General features: G+C 35.8%; 1 protein-coding gene across 1 annotated transcript in view; it reads right to left on the bottom strand.

Annotated features, from left to right (window-relative positions):
* The window catches only part of LOC149807624 (uncharacterized), a 95,262-nt gene that overhangs the window by 62,002 nt on the left and 11,637 nt on the right, over positions 1-21,623 (bottom strand). The window contains exons 2-6 of the mRNA XM_089958211.1: positions 5,864-6,004; positions 2,827-3,042; positions 2,239-2,523; positions 1,824-1,958; positions 305-442 (exon numbers count right to left, since the gene is read on the bottom strand). Of these exons, the coding sequence (XP_089814337.1) occupies positions 305-442; positions 1,824-1,958; positions 2,239-2,523; positions 2,827-3,042; positions 5,864-6,004 (915 nt within the window). The remainder of the gene's footprint in view (positions 1-304; positions 443-1,823; positions 1,959-2,238; positions 2,524-2,826; positions 3,043-5,863; positions 6,005-21,623) is intronic.

The raw sequence follows: 21,623 nt of genomic DNA, 5'->3' as shown, positions 1-21,623 counted from the left end.
TATTTGTTAAAAGAACCACTTAATCAACATTAGTATCATTTTATTCTTGGAATGAGCAATGTCCAAATGTGTGTTGCAGGGACAATATTTAGCTTCATCCAATACCCAAGTCTTGGTGATATTAGGTAAACTAAACAATTTAATAAATAATAAATAATTAAATAATAAATAAATAATAAATACAACTAGTCAATACACAGTATGATTGGAAATATAAGGAATAAGAATGTGATTTCCCAATTGGAAAAGTCAATGAGCAAAGGAAACATACTACCTGAAAGTCGGGAAACAGTACTCTACTAACCTTGATCACATTTTGGACCTTGCCAGCCCGACTCACACCCCACAGTGCAGTTACCGGTTACAGCATCACATGCAGCGCCATCTACACACATTCCACAGAGACTGCTACAGTTCTGACCGTATGTTCCAATCGCACATTCTAAAAGATGTGCATACAGGTATGTCAATACTACCAACCACGTGACTGAATATTCGTGGACATTGAAATATATTTCTACTACAAAGAGACATTTGTAACTTGTAAATGTCGACAGCACCACTGAGTCAAACTTCTACGTATCGGTATTAATTTCGACTGAAATAGATCAAATATTGAACTGAAATAAATGCACTAGCATGAGCACAGAGAATGTCACGCTATCGTCGCAGTTAACACCTGACACGACTTATTGTACTTTGTGTAGTTCTTTCCATATACAATGTACTCAAAGAAGTTGTTAGGAACCGTTTAAGAGGCGGATAATAAACCCTAATAGAAAGCAAAAGTATTTATCTACCGTCAGACCCCGTATGTGTAAATATAAGTCATTATCAGCACATTAACCATGAAACGCAATTAGGCATCAGCAGTCATAAATTTATATTTGTTAAATAAGCTTGCAGTTGGTTCTATGTAGGTACAGCAAAAGTAACATTTTAATGAGTCATACAGACAAATCAGAAAATTGCTGCTACTGACTGAGTCGGATATACTATTTCTGTTGATGTATTTCTTAAAATGGCTTCTTGAGATTCATACACCTGGCATAACTAATAGTAAAAATATATCAGCTCTCATTCAATATGGCCTCATATGATACCATGAACAAAGGGTCTATAGCAGTGCTTCCCACACTTTTTCGTGTCACAGCCCCCTTGGTTATCCTCAGCGCCCCCTCACCTTACCCCGTAAAAAGCATTATTCAGCATTAGCGCCCTCGGTAATCCCACCGCCCACAAGGAGGCGGTACCGCTCACTTTGGGAACAACTTGTCTATGGCGATAAAACGGTGATAGCCAGATAACTCTATTACTGAGATCTATGTACTCCTTTTACTTGTGCTTCGTGTTTGAGGATTTTTTATATATATATTTGTTTCAAGTCAAGTATGAAGTCAAAGTCAAATGCTTTCTTTGCTTCCATTGTCTGCTTTCTTAATGTTATTTCTTCCTAGTCCTTTGCGTGTAACATGAAAACAAATGAGAGTGTGTGGGCTTCATCGTCTCTACATTGTTAAAGAAATGTAAAATGTTCATGGAGTTCATGCAAAAGATCAACTAACTGTCAATTTCTATTTATTCCATCATATATGAACTAAGTTTTGTATTTATTTAGCATAGGCCCATCTTCCTTTTTCCTGCGTCAAATATAACCGATTTTCAATATAAGAAAAATATCCCACTTCTTGTAGTATCTAAACATACTTGCCAATAATAGAGACAAAAGTACTTTTGTTTAGTTCTTTTGTTTTTAATACTTTATTTTATTCCTAAAACTTGCTCCTTCAAAAATAGTTTAAAGTGTAAATTTTCAGTCATACCCTGGTTACACTGTATTCCTCTCCATCCCGGTTGACAGATTCCGCTTGGGCACTCCCCTGTCACTGGGTCACAAGTTCCCCCATTACAGTTACATCGGTACTGACACTGTTTACCAAATGTACCGTTGGCGCAAGCTGGAGTAGAGTTAAGATGCAACATCATTACTCCATTTATTACAATACTGAAATTACTCATGATGAATCCGAAATGCAATGATGAATCCACATTCTTATTAAATTGACAGACAAGGACATCAACGCATCTATCAGTAAAAAGATATACTAGTACTTAAAAACAGAGAAGCCTTAACGAGGCGTCGTTTCCATTCTTCTTTCTTATTTATTCTTTATCTTTCTGTTACAGTGTACAAAAAAATATACAGTGTTATTATTTCCATATAACTTTTTTTCTTACCGTAAATCTGCACTTCACACAGCTCCAGGTTTGCCCAGCAAGAGTATGGCGTAGTGGGACAGTTGTATTTGGGTTCCCGCACGGGTCTGCTTGTGAAGATGATGACATAACGCCCGCGACGCTGAGTACACTTCATGTTCGCTTCCGAAAGTTGAAGGATATCAGGTGGGTATATATTGTCAAATAGGTTGTCCTCATAACATTGCCCTTCGTTATTTGCTGATTGGACAATGTCTGAAACGTAGAGTCTCATTCCAGCTCGTCGGCCGTTTGCACTTACCATATCTGCACATAAACATCACACTTGTTATATCATATACCAGTTTTAATTTCCATTCTTGATACGTTAACATCTACATTCTAGTTACAATCCCAAAACTCGCACTTATTACATAATAAACAAAATTGTGAACATTAATTTTACATGAGGTTATTGTTTTTTTCAGTTATAAATATTCTGTTAGACATAACATCTGAGATTTTAGGAAGTTACTTCCTTTGAAAATGCAATGGTTAATTGATTTTTATCTAAAGCAACCACTTTTGAAGACAAGAAAGGCTGATTCGTTTAGTTCTATATAAACTAACCATCATTTCTGAAGTAGATGTTAATAGACTGAATATAGTATCTGGCGCCAAGATCCACGCTCCACCATGTTTGGAAGACGTCTGCTTCGTTCAATGCCCATGCGCAGGAAGAACCCTTCAACCCGTCTTGATCTGTATTGCCGTCGACAGCCCTTGAAGCGTTCCAGCTGGAATACGTTCCATATTGGTTCGCGCTCTTGTTTATAGCTATGTTTTCTGGTTTTAAAATAAAAAATGGATAAATCTTTTTAATGAAGTATTGGAGAAACGATGCCTAGTTTTCATGGCTTGTTGTGGTGAAGTAGTATGATTTCAGTCTTAAAACTCTTTGAATCGTACAATTATCTTCTTTCAATGTTCAGGCATGCTTTACAATTATCTTTTGGACAGCTTGCATTTTAAAAAAGAAAAAGGGATACGTGATGTGATGTGTGATGTGATTTTGATTTTTAACGTAGTGTTACACGCACACGGGTATTTACTTGACCGAGCGGTTGTCAAACCCTGGCGCAATTCTCGCTAGAAGTCATAAGTTTCCCCGACTTTCCAAAGACTTCCATACAACCTCAGTTGTAAATCAGAAAGCCCGACGTGTCCATTCTATACCTAAATTTTCCTCTAATTAATGCAAGACCACAGATAAACCAAACTGCCAACTATCTATCAACCGTACATCTGCGTGTTTTGGCTTCATTATGTTTCCGTACCACCAACCGTTCACGCCTTAGAACATATATGAGTACTCCCTAACGATGGGAACTATTTTAACTCCGCCACCTTAGGCCAGTCAATGATGCTTTCCAGGCACATTTCGCCGATATAACTGCACCATATTCGCCCACATGGCGACATAAACGGTGTCTGTCAAGTCCCTTTTTATTTATGCCCTTGTGTAATTTACCGGTTTAATACCGTAAGTACTGTCCTTGCAGTCACGTTACCAATGTATACCACTAGATTTTAATATGCACTATTTTACTACAGGGACATTCATTCGGTTTTGGTCGGAATTCACTACTAGTGAACCAGAACATCATGGAAACACACTAACACTTCACTCCGTGACGTTTGCTCCTATTCATTAGCTCATTAGTTCGGGCCAGGAATATTTCCATGGCGCCGAATTCCAATAATCAAACAAGTAATCACACAAATCTAAGAACTGCTTAAAACGGGGCACTACAACCAAGTGCACATACTCTAAATTTACTACAGTAGCTTTAACAATTTTTTAGTCATATCGCTATGATGTCTGCAATGTGGCAGTTTATAGTGATGTCTAGCACTGGGGCATCATGCCGCAGACATGTAGCATGATGTCCCACCCAGTCACATTATCCTGACACCAGGCCGACCAGTCCTAACACTAACCTCTTAATGCTGAACGCCAAGCAAGGCAGCTGTTAGTACCATTTTTGTAAGTCTCTGGTATGACTCGGACGGGGATCGAACCCACGACCTCCCGCATCCGATGTGGACGCTCTAACCACTAGGCCACCGGAGCGATCTAATATGCAGGTAAAGAGAACATATAATGTATTTTGTTTAAAGAGAGTAAGAACAGAGAAAGGAAATGTGATTTTCTCAATACAAGTTTCACTTTTCTGGACTAGAATGCTTCGGCTGCTGATGCAGCCCGTGAATCTTTACCCAACCGACACAGTTTAGATTTCGCTGAAAATTCTTAGGCAGGGAAACATATATTACATTTTAGAATATAAAATTACTAAGTTCCCGGTTTAAAGATATCATGTCGAGGGCTCGCAACAATAGCTGGTAGATTATTCCAGATAGGGATAGAACATGTCGTTCTAAAAGCGACTGGAATAATACATGATCCAGACCTCCTACTGTGTTAGTTAATCCGGAAAAAAGGCTTAAAGTACTAATACCTACTGCACATAGACATTGGCAGCTCGAAGGTTGACATTTTCTGTTTTCTAGGGACAATGTTCTTTAGTGCGCCTCTACTTTCCTACAGAGAACAGTTTTTTCTTCATTTGCATACCCCCTCAATACCCCCACCATCCGCATTTACGTTTTGTGAAGAATTGCCCCAGTTAGACTAGGGTGCCTGTGAAACATTACGCATATTTTAGCTGCAAAAAATAACACCAAACATCCGGATGGCGCCCCGAAAAATGGCAAAACCCTATCAATCAAGATTGTCATCAGCTGATGCATACACTATTACAGCCAGTCCTACATTTGACCATCCGAAGACGCATACGCTATTAGTCAGACTGAATTCTGAACTGTTATACTTTATTTTTTCTTTGTAATTTTTATTTTATCATTGGTAAAATAGTTAAAGAACAAAAGTATACAATGTAAATTGAGGTCGTAAAAAAACAAAGGCAGTATAAAAACCAATATAACTAACAACTACATCAATGAGCGGAAGTAATTTTGACATTTTTGTGAAATATACATTGTATTTCATTATTTATGCATTCATAAATTTAACAACTTCCATTACCTTATATGGAATAAATTAAGCTCGGTTGACGACTATTTTTCAAGGTTTATAGAAATAGTCACAATATGTAGTGACCGATACAAATTACCTGCCTTTTCCTGATCATCTCTCTTGACCAATGGTTTGTTAATCAAAAGTTATCTATGTATTTTACTTTTGTCCGAAACTTCATAACCACTGGTCAACATTCAGGACAGTGATTATTATGTTACGTGTTTTCAAACCCTACAATGGAAATGAGAGCAGTGCTAGCCTTATAAACTGTACTTGAGTGGGCTTTGCTTAACTGGATGATACAATTACAACAAAATAGATTTAATTAAAGGTTGTAAAACCTTTTCTTTAAGGATGTTTTTTAGTAATACTGGTTGCAAGACTAATTTTTTAAAATGGTCTCAACAGACTACTTAAACTTTAGATTACACACGGATGACATAATAATTGCATTTTTCCCAATTAAAGAATCAGTAATTTATGTACTGGGTTATACATGAGCATTGCTTTTATAAAAGCGAACTTGTTCAATACGGACTAAATGCATACGAAATTATTACCTACCTGTTTGACAGTAGGGTGCTCCTGTCCAACCTGGAGAACAACCGGACGGGCAAGTGCCGGTTGTTTCATTACACTGCGTCCCTGGCAGACAGTGACATTGGTACTGGCATCGTAGTCCATAGAATCCGGCAGGACAAGCACCTAGGGATAATAGTGATCATAATATGTTACTCTGGTACTTATATTGTAGATCCAAAATATCGGGACTAACAAGGACAATAGACATTTCAGGAATGTATTACTGGTTTATTTAAAAATCATTTAAAATGTACCAGATGAGCGAGATTCTTCCAACATTTACTTCTAGATTTTCTCCTTTCAAACTTAGTCTTTTATTTTGATATTTATATCAAATGTATTTTAAAACTGTTGGCAGGAGTTTTCATACCAAAAAAAAAGGAAAAGAGGACGTGCGTATGAAGCAGTCTCTAATAAGCATACTCTTGCGAAATTCTTCATCGATCTCCCTACAAGTGCGTACGGTATCCGTACAGATGCAGATCTATCGAAATTAGACGACAATTTCAGTATTGGGTAACCATTCAAAGATAAGAAAGGTGGTATTATTTTTAGTGACCACTTGTAAAAATATTTTGCTGGTATTTCTATGGAATTAGCTGGTATTAACGATTGAAACATGTTGTAAGAAAGTCTGGAAAACTTTCACCAAGCTATAAAACTTTGTTCGATCAATAAATAATCATAAAAAGCTAGCCATATTACTAGTCCCAAAACCTCGGTAGTTTAACTATGGTAAAGAAAAGCAACAAAATATAATTTGTAATAATTTATATTTAGAAAAGGCTTAAATTTGAATCGTAAAGTCTTGTACAATAATGTGAAGAGTACGGCGAAAGAAAATATGCTAAAGGAACATCCACCTTCTTCCTAATAAGTACACACTTGAAGTCTTTGTGTAAGACTAGGGTATCATAAACAAATGACGTGAGGATACAAACATGTCATGCTACTGACGTGAGGATACAAACATGTCATGCTACAGACGTGAGGATACAAACATGTCATGCTACTGACGTGAGGATACAAATATGTCTTGCTACAGACATGAGAATGCAAACATGCTTTGCTACAGACATGATGATGCAAACATGTCTTGCTACAGACGTGAGGATACAAACATGTCTTGCAACAGACATGAGGATGCAAACATGTCTTGCTACAGACCTGATGATGCAACTATGTCTTATTATAGAGGATGAGTAACGTAATTATGTTGAGTATTAAATATAAGGTTGATTTCATTTCGTGAATAAATTATGATTAATTATATCTGTTTTAAAATGCTGTCTGATCATTAAGTACAAAATTATTTATTTTCTGATCCTTTCTGTTGTGGAAAGTTTAAAAATTTCCACAGAGCATTGAGGATGTTGTTTTTTTTGTGGAATCTGCAGATATTGGTTTTAATGTTGTTATATTCGGTGAAGAATAATAATATCGTGGCAAATAGTTTAATTTAAATTCTTTATACAATGGACAAACAAGCAAAATGATCAATATTTTGTACAACTCTAATATTACACCTATTATCCAGAAATCATCTTTGAATAAACGCAAACTAAGGCATTTAAATGATTCTGTATTTTCTAATAATTCAGTATTGTAATGGAGTGGTTCATTGTCTTTCTGTCTCCTTAAAAAAACATATTTTTTGTTTCACGAGTTTTTCCATTAAGGTTCCAAAACGGGGAATCAAACTGCGATTCCATTTATTCAGCACCGTTTGTAATACCTGTCCACTTATAGCGCGAACATTTCTCTATTTTGTTATTCATAACAAAAACAGGCATCAACAAATCCGAAAAAAAATTATTATTTCTTACACAAGAATTTTACAGAATTATAGATATCAAGAACACCATCCACCCACTCATTATATACTCGCCGCCATGTGTGTGTGTGTATGAGAATATTTAATTCGTACTCTATGGAGATTAGAACCCAGGTCCGCGGGTAAACAGCACCCATCGTCTTTCCCTCACGACTAAGCACACATCATGAAAGGTGATAAAAAGAAGTCGGTGGTATATGCACTCGTGCGTAGCTTACACACTCGCATGTCGATCTAGCAATTCTCGTCTGATTACACACTCATTCTTGATTCCTACGACCGAAATCAGGGTGTATCGAATTAATTTTAGAGAATTACAAATATTCACCAAACATAATGGAAAGTGCTATCCCTGTGGTAGCACTTTCCATTCTGTTTTGCGTATATTTGTAATTCTCTCTCTCTCTCTCTCTCTCTCTCTCTCTCTCTCTCTCTCTCTCTATATATATATATATATATATATATATATATATATATATATATATATATATATATATATATATATATATATATGAATGATGAGTGCATTGAGGAAAAATATACAATCTATAGTAGATGTTTTCGTCTGGAAAGTATACTGGTTGTCAAATATTTCTTGTATACTTATTACCCTCCCATTTACATAATCTTTCATTCATATTCATTGCATTCGAATACATATCTCCTTAAGTATTAACAACTGTGATACTTCTAAAAGTATATAGTTTCATCAGTATTACCTTTCGTAAGATTATGTACTAGAATTCCTTTATCCCATACATCTGGGTATTCATCATGAACATCTAAAAGTGCTAAAGTGATACGAGAATATAAGGACAACATCAGCAGTTACTTACCATGTCGGACAGTATGTCATTTAGCTCTGTTCAACTCTTTCTTTGCGTGATTTAAAACCATTTTTTTTATTTGACTGCTGAAATATAGATTGGTAGGTCAGCGTATAGTACTAGCGATTCACTGGCTCATAGTCTTGAGGATGATATATTAAAAATTCATGAGAACCATAAAAGTTTTTAAATACTCGAAATGGCAATTTGCGCAAATTTCAATTTATGACTGAAATTTTTTTTTTTATTTTTTATTTTTGTAGCATTTAACAACCTCAGTAAGATAATGTACGTTTTAGATTTATGTTACTAATATGGATATGAATGCAGGTCCGCTCGCTCGCCACCATCGTACAAATTAAATCCACCCAGCGTTTCTAACTACTGCTCGATGGAAAAGCCAATGGGGCCATATATGGTTTTGTTTTATAGAACAGACAAGAGCACAAAGTTTTATTGATGAAAGTAAATCACAGGCCACACAAAGGTGCAATATGAAAATCCCACAACTGCTACAATATTATTAGGCGAAGTCACTAATCAGTGGAGATAAAATCAAATCACTGGTCAACATTTACAATCACAAAAGGAATAAACATTCTGAGGTAATATTTTATCATTTGGGTACATACATTTAACATTGTTATGGCAGGATACAATGACTCTCAAGGAGTATACAAAATTTATAAAAGAGGGGGTAAAAACCAACATATTATTGTGAAGTAAACAAATCGCTTCCACGATGAGCACGCAGTTTATGATATTGGTTTCATATTACAGTAACAGATATGGCAAGACATCGGGAATTTTTCTTTGATGAATTAATTTGAGTTCGCACTTTACTTCGCACGATCGGCAGGTCGCGCCCCGGTCACGCAAGGCATGTTTGTGCAGCTACCGAAAAATGTTAACTCCTCCGTGGCGCATCTGGCTGGATTCTAGTACAATTATTGATAGCGACCCAGTCTGCAGCTGAAAATATTGTGTGTGTGCGTCTGTGCGTGATTCTGATTTTTAACGTAGCTTTAACAAATTTTCAGTAATATTGAATCTGAATCCGGAAGAAGTTGCTAATGAAGGTGCCAAAAAAGCGCGTTTGCCCATCGGTGATTGCGCGTCTGCAGAACAACAACATATGCGCAAACTTGTGCACTGGTATTACACTCTCGTTGGGTCTTTTCGCGCCAACAACAACGTGCGAAAAGTAAGCAATGAAGCTGCATAGATTTGTCAGCGGCTGCTCACCGACCACATCATGGAGATGGGAACGTTCAGCTCGCTCATCGACGAACTCGTTCAATGGTGTATATAATACCGATAATGAGTTATGAGGCAACGCTTCGTGCGCTCTACAAAATCAGTGCCATGATGCAGCATGTCGTAGTTGAAAATACGACACTGATTGCCACCCAAATATATACAATCACGTGAAAGAAATCCGAAATTCACATCGTTTTCTGACACGAAACTACACTCAGCACGGCAATCTCAGTGACATAGATCGTACGCGATTCATATCACACATTCATTGCTGAGCGCGGTTCTTGACTGACCTGAAGATATTACTGAGAAACTAATCATACGCGTAGGATCCGACGGGCCTGGATGCCATATCGCACCAAACATTGTCAGGATCACCTCGACGATTCGGGTTAATATAACATACGACGACAGCAGTGGTAGTTACAGAGCCTCCAGCATTAGCAAAGCCTCTCAAGGTTATATATTGTTCGGGTCCTAGTGAGTAGTCTGATACCGATTACTCCGTGTATATTCCATGTTACAATCCTGAACGTATGCATTTACTTTTTTCCCTTGTGGAATATGACATGCACATCTTGGACCAACACGGGAATACGAAACATCAAGACAATACAACTGTAAATTAGATATGGACCTGACAATTTATGCATATTGTGATGGTAGTACGCGTACGCGTGAGTCCCGTGCGTGAGATCAACACGATAAGACCTGTTTATACGGCATACTACGAAAATGATCTTGGCGATGTGATCCAGTGATTGTTCATAGGCGCACCAAACGTGCTTGCGTGGGTGACCTCGGTATTTTTCTTCCATGTGAGGCATTTTTGGATGTCCAAAGAAAGCTTGTACACGCCGATGATAGCGTATAAGGTGCCACTGGCAAATGATAGTTGTCAACAACAGCATCACGGCGTTGTTCATTAGCGCAGAAAAGAAATCGAATAAATTTTCCACAACACTGCTGAGGCCGAGACCACGACAACTCTCGGACTTGTCCGTTACAGCAATGATTATGCTAATGTGCCAGTGGCCCGGATTGTGATAATGTGCTAACAATCTTTTCATGTAGCATAATAACTTAATCCAAAAATGTCCTTGTCTAAATTCATTACAATTCTAAATTAATATTTCTGTCCAAGAATGTAATTGATGAGTACTTTGTATTTCCAGCGAAAAATAATTTGAATAAATAAATCAACAAAATCAAAAACTGAACACAACAATAAGACTGAGTCTGCTTCAAGATGTTAAGGCAAGACTGAGTAGTTTCTCAAATAAACAACATTATATAAAAAGCTAAGACACAATACTGTGGCCCGGATATATGTCATCCTCTCGCTGAAACACTCAAACTTGTCAACAAGTTTAGGAATTATCATGTATAAACACTATATCCTTGATTCAGATTCAAATAAACATGAATACCTACAAATATAATGATCTGAATATTTAACCTTTACTCTTAGAGAAATATTACCTGTGTATTTTCTTGTTTACAAAATAAATGTTACTGGTCAAGTAAAGGGTGAACTTGATTTTGGACAAAATCATGTTTTGGACAAAATCAAGTACAAAATACATATATACATAGCATACACTCATTAAGAAAATCCAACAAAAAATACAAATTAAATATGCATAAAATTATAATTTCCTGAACCTACAATCTTTTGATATGCGTGTCACACCTGGTGTTGGCGGCTCAGCGATGACTGTCATCGACCAAATTTTCGACCTTGGCTTTTGCATCGCGACGAAACCAGATTAACGCCCTAGGGGAGTTTCTCAAAGCGATTTCAGTTACACATATCTGTAGGCTCTGCAGGGACGTTTGTGAAGTTATTTTTGGAGCCAAATACAAAGTCGTGTTATCCCCTAAGTTTAACGCCAATGAGGAAGTCTGGCGTGGTGCTGCCGTCACTGGATGTGCTATCGTTTAAAAACTGGCTGAAATCATAGAGAACCAGAGAATAAGAGACGCTTGCTTATCGGATGCCCTCGTCAAAACTACGTCGACCAAGACAAAAGTTTTTTTTTTAAAAAAGTCGGCAGTGAAATGAGCCGGGAACTGGTCATAAACGGAAACCGAATTCAGTTGATGCATGAGCCCATCGAAGACGATAATGATGCAACAAAGCCATATGTAAATATGAAATAAGCGCTAATTTGGAACCCGATATCAAGAGCGAAGTTGTTAAAATCAGATTGTCTGAGAAATTCCATACGTTTACTTATTTTTCTGGTCCGAAACCAAAACTATACTCTGGAATATTTGGTGAATCACATGTAAATATTGATAGATAGCATAGAGTGTTACGTTTTTTCTTCTTTATCGTGTACCCATCGACCAAAACATGGAAGTCTCAGTATTCCATCAGTAGAACAAGACCAATCATTGAAAATACTGACTATGCTAAAGCTAAAATATTAAACTCTATGAGCTCTTTTCTTATAGGTTAGATCCCATTGATAAGTCATCAAAAACATGTTCGGTTACAGGCTTGTTCAAGATTAACAAGTTTGAAAGAATAGAGATATTTTGGATGAATGTTGCGGAGGAAGCGTTTTAAGCTGCCTTTGGTATTTGCATTTAAGGACCACTTGCAGATTTTGTTTCAGAATTTGTTTCGGGCGATGATGGGGTCGGAGTTGGATCAGAAGACGGTGTTAGGCCAGCTGGGAGGGCGTTCCATAATATATGCTGATTCGCTTGTGGATAAATAAATGTGTGAAAAAAACGGCGTTAACAATCGCTCAAGTGCAATTCAGTTTAAATTCTCTGAGGGTAGAGATGAAATTAACAGTTCCAACCGTGATGTACCAAAATAAACTCGGGGCCAGCTTAGAATCGTCGAATTAGCACGCATAAACGCCTGGACGTTGAGCACATCTGGAGCGAAAACATCATTGGATTGTTTATACAACGATGAAGTGGAATTTACAGACAAATTCAATGCGTTAAAATTCTCCGACAATTATATTGAGCCGTCATTTATTCAACCGGCTAAAGAAACATCCAGACTGATATTCACCAAAGACGCGCATGTCCGTATGATACAAAAGACTTATTTGTATCATGATCGAATGATAGACACGAACTGGTGAGTGACTTAGATTTAACTGACGTATGAAATTATACTGCTAACAATTTTTTAAAAATATTGTTTCATTACACAATCGCATAATAATAAACGGAAATGTGCTGTTTGGTTTGATGACAGTTCTCGGGAAGCACGTATCGATGCAAATGTACATAGAAACGAATAACTTTTGAACAAAGCTTCTGCAAATTGGGAAAAAATATATAAAACAATATTAAGGTATATTAGACTTAGAAAATTAGTAATAATACAAATAAGAAGTACGGATGATCGCTAAAGATACAAGGCAAACGTGTAATCGGTGTAGTTCTATGTATACTTGGAAGTTTGCAAACAATCACCGAAGATATAAGTATTCCATGGAAAGTATTTTCTATGATTGCATGCCAGCTGTGCCAGAAAGGAAATAAAATTGGTTAGAAGTGCGTGTTCGTGTTGCACCTGCCTGCGACTGGATAAGGTCTGTCTATGGAACAACTACACTTCGCGTGACGTTATTAATAGGAGATATGATAGACCCTCAAAGCTACCGACGCAAACAGATAATTGAAGAACAACAACAGCTGCGACATGAGATCACTAGGAAGACAATTATACTCGCAAGTTTAAACGCACGTGTGTTATTGCGGACGCAATGTGTGTATTCGCGCGCCACAATCAATGTTGGCCTTGGCGTGGCTGGAATCGCGAGCACATCTTCTATCATAGGTATATAAATATAATTTACCGTCAGAGATATATCAAACGTAACCGTTGGGACTAGCGGCGCCGGCAAAATAATTTCATTATGATGAATCGAGTACGTTCTTATTCGAAAATTTCTCGCTGCAGCGCAAAAGCAGTCTCAATGCACTTACTATGCTGTACTCGGTAGCTATCGAAGAAAAAACAATTACTATGGCTGAATTTGAGACGGTGCTAGCCGAAATAGAAAACTTGTGCGGAGACAGAACCGACAAAGAGATGTGATTTACATGCTGTAAAAATCAATTAAACAGTTGAAAAATGTGGCTTCCAGCTATAGGCGCTCACGTGGCTTGAAAGGCTTAACCTAAATCGACAACTCCACAAGCTCGCCAGACGTAACCCGGGCGCATATTTTTTAACTGAGCAATCATAAAGCCAACGCATACATATAACATATAGCCCCTTTGGTTTTTCAACTGAGCGGCCATTTGAAACCCGGGCTGGTTTAATTTTGTATTAAACACGATGACGTGTGCAAAAAGGGTAAATTCGTGTTACATAAAAGGCATTGAACAAGCTTGATAACGGAAATCGAAACTACTCATTATAATACAACCATCTTTTTCCAAAACCCTCTAGTGTTAGATTTGGTAATATTAAACACTGTCTTTAACCGTCTTCTTCTTCTTCTTAGAGATGCAATACGTAAACATGATTACACGGATAAACGGTACAGTAGTAGACGATAGTGCAATACGTAAACATGATTACACGGATAAACGGTACAGTAGTAGACGATAGTGCAATACGTAAACATGATTACACGGATAAACGGTACAGTAGTAGACGATAGTGCAGTACGTAAACATGATTACACTGATAAACGGTACAGTAGTAGACGATAGTGCAGTACGTAAACATGATTACACTGATAAACGGTACAGTAGTAGACGATAGTGCAGTACGTAAACATGATTACACGGATAAACGGTACAGTAGTAGACGATAGTGCAATACGTAAACATGATTACACGGATAAACGGTACAGTAGTAGACGATAGTGCAATACGTAAACATGATTACACTGATAAACGGTACAGTAGTAGACGATAGTGCAGTACGTAAACATGATTACACTGATAAACGGTACAGTAGTAGACGATAGTGCAGTACGTAAACATGATTACACGGATAAACGGTACAGTAGTAGACGATAGTGCAGTACGTAAACATGATTACACTGATAAACGGTACAGTAGTAGACGATAGTGCAGTACGTAAACATGATTACGCTGATAAACGGTACAGTAGTAGACGATAGTGCAATACGTAAACATGATTACACTGATAAACGGTACAGTAGTAGACGATAGTGCAGTACGTAAACATGATTACACTGATAGACGGTACAGTAGTAGACGATAGTGCAATACGTAAACATAATTACACTGATAAACGGTACAGTAGTAGACGATAGTGCAGTACGTAAACATGATTACACTGATAAACGGTACAGTAGTAGACGATAGTGCAATACGTAAACATGATTACACTGATAAACGGTACAGTAGTAGACGATAGTGCAGTACGTAAACATGATTACACTGATAAACGGTACAGTAGTAGACGATAGTGCAGTACGTAAACATGATTACACTGATAGACGGTATAGTAAGAGACGATAGTGCAATACGTAAATATAATTACACTGATAAACGGTACAGTAGTAGATGATATGCACTATCAGTGTAACCATGTTTACGTATTGCAGTACAGTAGTAGACGATAGTGCAATACGTAAACATGGTTACAGTGATATACAGTACAGTAGTAGACGATAGTTCAATAGGTGAACACGTTTACAGTGACTGACGTTACGTTAGTAAACGATTGTGCTATACGTGTACGTGGTTAGTGATAAACAGTACATTGGTAGACGATAGTGCAATACGTGAACAAGACTACACTAATATACGTTGAAAATACAGACACCATGGAAGCCAGAAAAAAAATATCAAAAGAGTGACAGTCATGCATAAGCAATACTGTCACACACACGCACGCCCGCACACACACACACACACACATACACTTTATACTGACCACACACAAACACACGCATACACGCACAAATTCTTCTGTGGAAAAGGATTTGGGAGAAAGATGCATATGGAAATTAAGAATTCGCATATTCTTTTTTAAATATAACTAATGTCATTTTAGGCATGTAATAATAATAATAATAATAATAATAATAATCATTACAATAACAACAAAAATTAGCATCATTATCATTGTCGTCATAGTCATTATGTTATCAGAATTATTAACATTGATTATCAGTTCTTAATTGTCTCTAAGTTCAAAAGCTTGAAATATATAAACACTTAAGTCGTGTATAATTGCTTTGTTTTCCGAATTTAGAAGTTCAATACATTTAAATATATTTGGTCTCTTCATATAACAGACCTGACACTTTATATGTGTGAAACTATAAAATAAAATGGTGACATTTCTCCAGTGTGTTCCGTATTACATATGGAACATAGTCTTTCTTTATTTGATTTCTAGGACCTATCTATCTACCATCCTCGATTCTCAATTTTTATGATGACACTCGAAATCGAGCTATATAGTACTTCTACGTTTTCAACCTATGGGATGGCACTCAAGATCGAGCTATATAGTACTTCTACATTTTCAGCCTATACGATGACACTCGAAATCTAGCAATATAGTACTTCTACAATTTCAACCTATAGGATGACACTCGAAATCGATCTATATAGTACTTCTACATTTTCAACCTATCGGATGACACTCAAAATCTGGCTATATAGTACGTCTACATTTTCAATCCATACGATGACACTCAAAATCTAGTTATACAGTACATCTACATTTTCAACCTATAGGATGACACTCAAAATCTAGTTATACAGTACATCTACATTTTCAACCTATAGGATTACACTCAAAATCTGGCTATATAGTACGTCTACATTTTCAACCTATAGGATGATACTCAAACTCTGGGTATATAGTACTTCAACATTTTCAACCTATACGATGACACTCAACATCTGGCTATATAGTACGTCAACATTTTCAACCTATACGATGACACACGAGATCGAGCTATATAGTATTTCTACATTTTCAACCTATACGATGACACTCAAAATCTAGCAAATAAGTACTTTTACATTTTCAACCTATAGGATGACACTCGAGATCGAGCTATATAGTGCTTCTACATTTTCAACCTATAGGATGATACTCAAACTCTGGGTATATAGTACTTCAACATTTTCAACCTATACGATGACACTCAAAATCTGGCTATATAGTACTTCAACATTTTCAACCTATACGATGACACACGAGATCGAGCTATATAGTACTTCTACATTTTCAACCTATACGATGACACTCAAAATCTAGCAAATAAGTGCTTATACATTTTCAACCTATAGGATGACACTCAAAATCTAGCAATATAGTACTTTTACATTTTCAACCTATAGGATGACACTCAAAATCTAGCAAAGTAGTACTTCTACATTTTCAACCTATACGATGACACTCAAAATATAGCAAATAAGTACTTCTACATTTTCAACCTATAGGATGACACTCGAGATCGAGCTATATAGTGCTTCTACATTTTCAACCTATAGGATGACACGCGAAATCGAGCTATATAGTACTTCTTCTTTTTCAACCTATAGGATGACACTCAAAATCTAGCAATATAGTACTTCGACATTTTCAACCTATAGGATGTCACTCGAAATCTAGCAAAATAGTACTTCTACAATTTCAACCTATAGGATGACACACGAAATCGAGCTATATAGTGCTTCTACATTTTCAACCTATAGGATGACAGACTGAATCGAGCTATATAGTACTTCTTTATTTTCAACCTATAGGATGACATTCAAAATCTAGCAATATAGTACTTCTACATTTTCAACCTATAGGATGGCACTCGAGATAGAGCTATATAGTACTTCTACATTTTCAACCTATAGGATGACACTCGAAATCGATCTATATAGCCCTTCTACATTTTCAACCTATCGGATGACACTCAAAATCTGGCTATATAGTACGTCTACATTTTCAACCCATACGATGACACTGAAAATCTGGGTATATAGTACTTCAACATTTTCAGCCTATAGGATGACACTCAAAATCTGGCTGTATAGTACGTCTACATTTTCAACCCATACGATGACACTCAAAATCTGGGTATATAGTACTTCAACATTTTCAACCTATAGGATGACACTCAAACTCTAGCAATATAGTACTTCCACATTTTCAACCTATACGATGACACTCAAAATCTAGCTATATAGTACTTCTACATTTTCAACCTGTTGGATGACACCCAAAATCGAGCTATACAGTACTACTACATTTTCAGTCTATATGATGACACACGAAATCGATCAAGGTTTTTTTGAATTCCACAACCTTTTCATAAAATTTGGAGTAAAATTATCAATATTTTTAGATAGTACCCAGAACTTTGTCAATATGATCTGCTCTTTGATTGATCCAAATTTCATAATATCAAGGACTGTGATATACGTATTTCATAATAATATATCTTTTCACAATAAAGGGGTTCTTCACATCCGCTATAATTCGATCAAAAAAGACTCATTAAATACTATTCTGGAATAAGGACATATGCACATGAAATAGTTTATCATTCAGCGAAATTCAATTGACAGGTTTTCCTCTCTTATTCGCTATAAAACTTGAGTATGAAAGTTAAGATTTAGTTTGACGAAGTATCGCCCAAGGAGTATTCTTTATTCAGCTAGTATCGCCCAAGGGGTATGTCTGATTCAGGAAGTATCATCGTGTGGATATTAATATGGTTACACATATAAGATGAAGCAAATAAATCATCTGGAGATCACTAAATATCATTTAAATAAAGGCCGATTTTCTTCTCTTTAAAAATTAGTAAAAGGATATAATAAATAAACAAAGAAATTTACAACAAAGAAAACTCGTTGCTTCATTCCAGCGAAATTTATCTTGCACTTAAAACAAAACCGTTATGTCGCATTAAGCCAAAATTTCAGAGGCACTAAACTACCAGAAGAAAACGTAATATACATTCTAACACCAGCGATATGATTACTCCTACATAACGTAATATACATTCTAACACCAACGATATGATTACTCCAACTTTAACGTAATATACATTCTAACACCAACGATATGATTACTCCAACTTTAACGTAATATACATTCTAACACCAACGATATGATTACTCCTACATAACGTAATATACATTCTAACACCAACGATATGATTACTCCTACATAACGTAATACACATTCTAACACCAACGATATGATTACTCCAACTTTAACGTAATATACATTCTAACACCAACGATATGATTACTCCTACATAACGTAATATACATTCTAACACCAACGATATGATTACTCCTACATAACGTAATACACATTCTAACACCAACGATATGATTACTCCAACTTTAACGTAATATACATTCTAACACCAACGATATGATTACTCCTACATAACGTAATATACATTCTAACACCAACGATATGATTACTCCTACATAACGTAATATACATTCTAACACCAACGATATGATTACTCCTACATAACGTAATATACATTATAACACCAACGCTATGATTACTCCTACATACCGTAATAGAGATTCTAACACCAACGATATGATTACTCCTACATAACGTAATATACATTCTAAAAAAAACGATATGATTACTCAAACATAACGTGCCTACTGAGATCGATATTCCGAGGAAAGTAATCGATTCTAATTATAAATGATCTTCGTGCTGTTACCTCATGCATCACAAGTAGGAAACCGAATCAATCAAAAGCTGTCAGATGCTTTACATACATAAAATTTATCTAATGTGAACCACTATTAATTTGGTAAGTAGGTGTACCCTATGTACCCTATAATATGGATTGATTGATACAAGAATATCAGGTTCTCTCTATTATGTCAAATGCATGTCTCGTTAAGTATGTCGAGGGATCCACAGACTATCTTTTATTCATTCTAGAACAATTTCAAATTTTACACTAAACAATGCGAAGAACACACCGGAAATTTTGTTCAAAAGCTACCAAACCTTTTGTGAATATATTTTAGGAAATACTATAACTTTCTCTGAAACATGCCGATTTTTTGCAGTCTAAGGAAGAAACAAAATTAACAATTGAAGCAATTTCTGTACAAAATATGAACAGCGATTTCCGAAAAAAAAGTCATATAGAGACTGAGGTGAACTGTACTAATCAGGCACATCTGTTATATCACCCTGTCAGTAATTATTATGGTGAATATTTTGAGAACGAAAATCAAGAATCCTATATTTCCCATCATAATAAATATATGAAATGTCCATTATACAGGCAATTTTACAAATATTATTAATTGTATAACATGCATGCCAGCGTCCTTAAAGACAACTATTTTAATGTAAACTCTTCAGCGTTGCCACTTGTAAACAATGACATAAATATGAACAATGCCTTCTGTAGCGTGCACCCTGTTGCCGCATAATTTAGCCATATAAAAGTGAAGTTGGTTTTCTTAAAACAAATCAACATTTCATTTATATAAGTAGTTTTTTTTACTTCTTTCCATATCATACATCTCTGACTTTAGAATGGATGAAATGGGTGCATTTGTAATTAATTCTGGCAACAGAGCAAGAGATACTAATGTCCGAAATAAATTGTGGATTTGACAATCACTTCAACACTTTGAGACTACTGATAAGCAAGAATGTAACTAGAGTATTTCGAATATATGGTCTTAAAAAAAATAATTGAGAAAAAAGCAGAAACCACCAAGTTTTTTAAAATTCAACAATTTCTTTCCTTAAAATACAAATTGAAAATATAAACAATAACTTACGTTATTGCGAATTAAATCCTAAAAATAATCCTAGATTTTCTAACACAAGTTCTAATGATTAATGTTCTGAATACACTTTAGTGGTATTCCAAAATAAATCCAACGCTGGAGGTGTTGATGTGCCTGTGATGGTCTGAATGATAATGATGTACCAACAGTTATTTGTTGAAATATATTCTTGTTTCATTTTCACTCTAAATCCAGGTCTCTATTTCTAAAAATATGAATTTAGATATGCACTGTATTTCCAGTTAATACATAATGTATTAAATGCATTCCAGCCCAAATAATATACTGGACACAACAATAAGACTGATTTCTTCTTCAGATGGTTTTGCAGGAATAAATCATTTTGTCAATACTTTTCCATTATTACACTCCTCCACCTGACCTAGGTCACAAATAGCATTTGCTTAAAAAAAACTATTACCTAATGAAAACTTTCATTCTAGGTCTGTTACCAAAATTATAATGAAGAACATAGTGAAGACAATGTCCTTAACTCAGACCAAGATAATAATCTTAATATGTATCCCTCAGTCATAAAAGGGTAAACAATGTTGTTTACAAAACTGTCATTGATTTTGGACAAAGTCAACTATAACAACATAGTTTTACATAACCCTAAACATATCATGAAATAAAAAAATAAAAAGTTAACTCAAATATACAATCATTTGATTTTTTTCCTTTACTATACATGAATAACCGACTGTCACGATTTTTGATAGGTAAATCATATCTGTAAAAACAAAAACTGTTTTTGTTAAAATTTATTTGCTTTAAAAATATTACTCTTTGTCTATGTTAGATGTTTCTTTGGATACGCAGGGAATACGGCCAAAAGAGCATCTCTTGGTTCAATTGTATTTTAGATACTCTTTCCAAAACTAGATATACTCCAGGAGTCATTTGAACTGAAATTCATATTTAAGAGGCGTGCATATGCTGTCTGTCAAAATCCTTATAGCTCACTGGCTTGCACCAAAAACGAGAAAAACCAAGCAAAGTAGATAAAGACAATGACAATTAATAAATAAATAAATAAATAAATAAA

This window comes from Sinohyriopsis cumingii, chromosome 1, assembly GCF_028554795.1.
Source record: "Sinohyriopsis cumingii isolate HCF-2022 chromosome 1, ASM2855479v2, whole genome shotgun sequence".
NCBI lineage: Eukaryota > Metazoa > Mollusca > Bivalvia > Unionida > Unionidae > Sinohyriopsis > Sinohyriopsis cumingii.
Note: the sequence above shows the minus strand (reverse complement) of the source record. Positions and strands in the feature narration are given on the sequence as shown.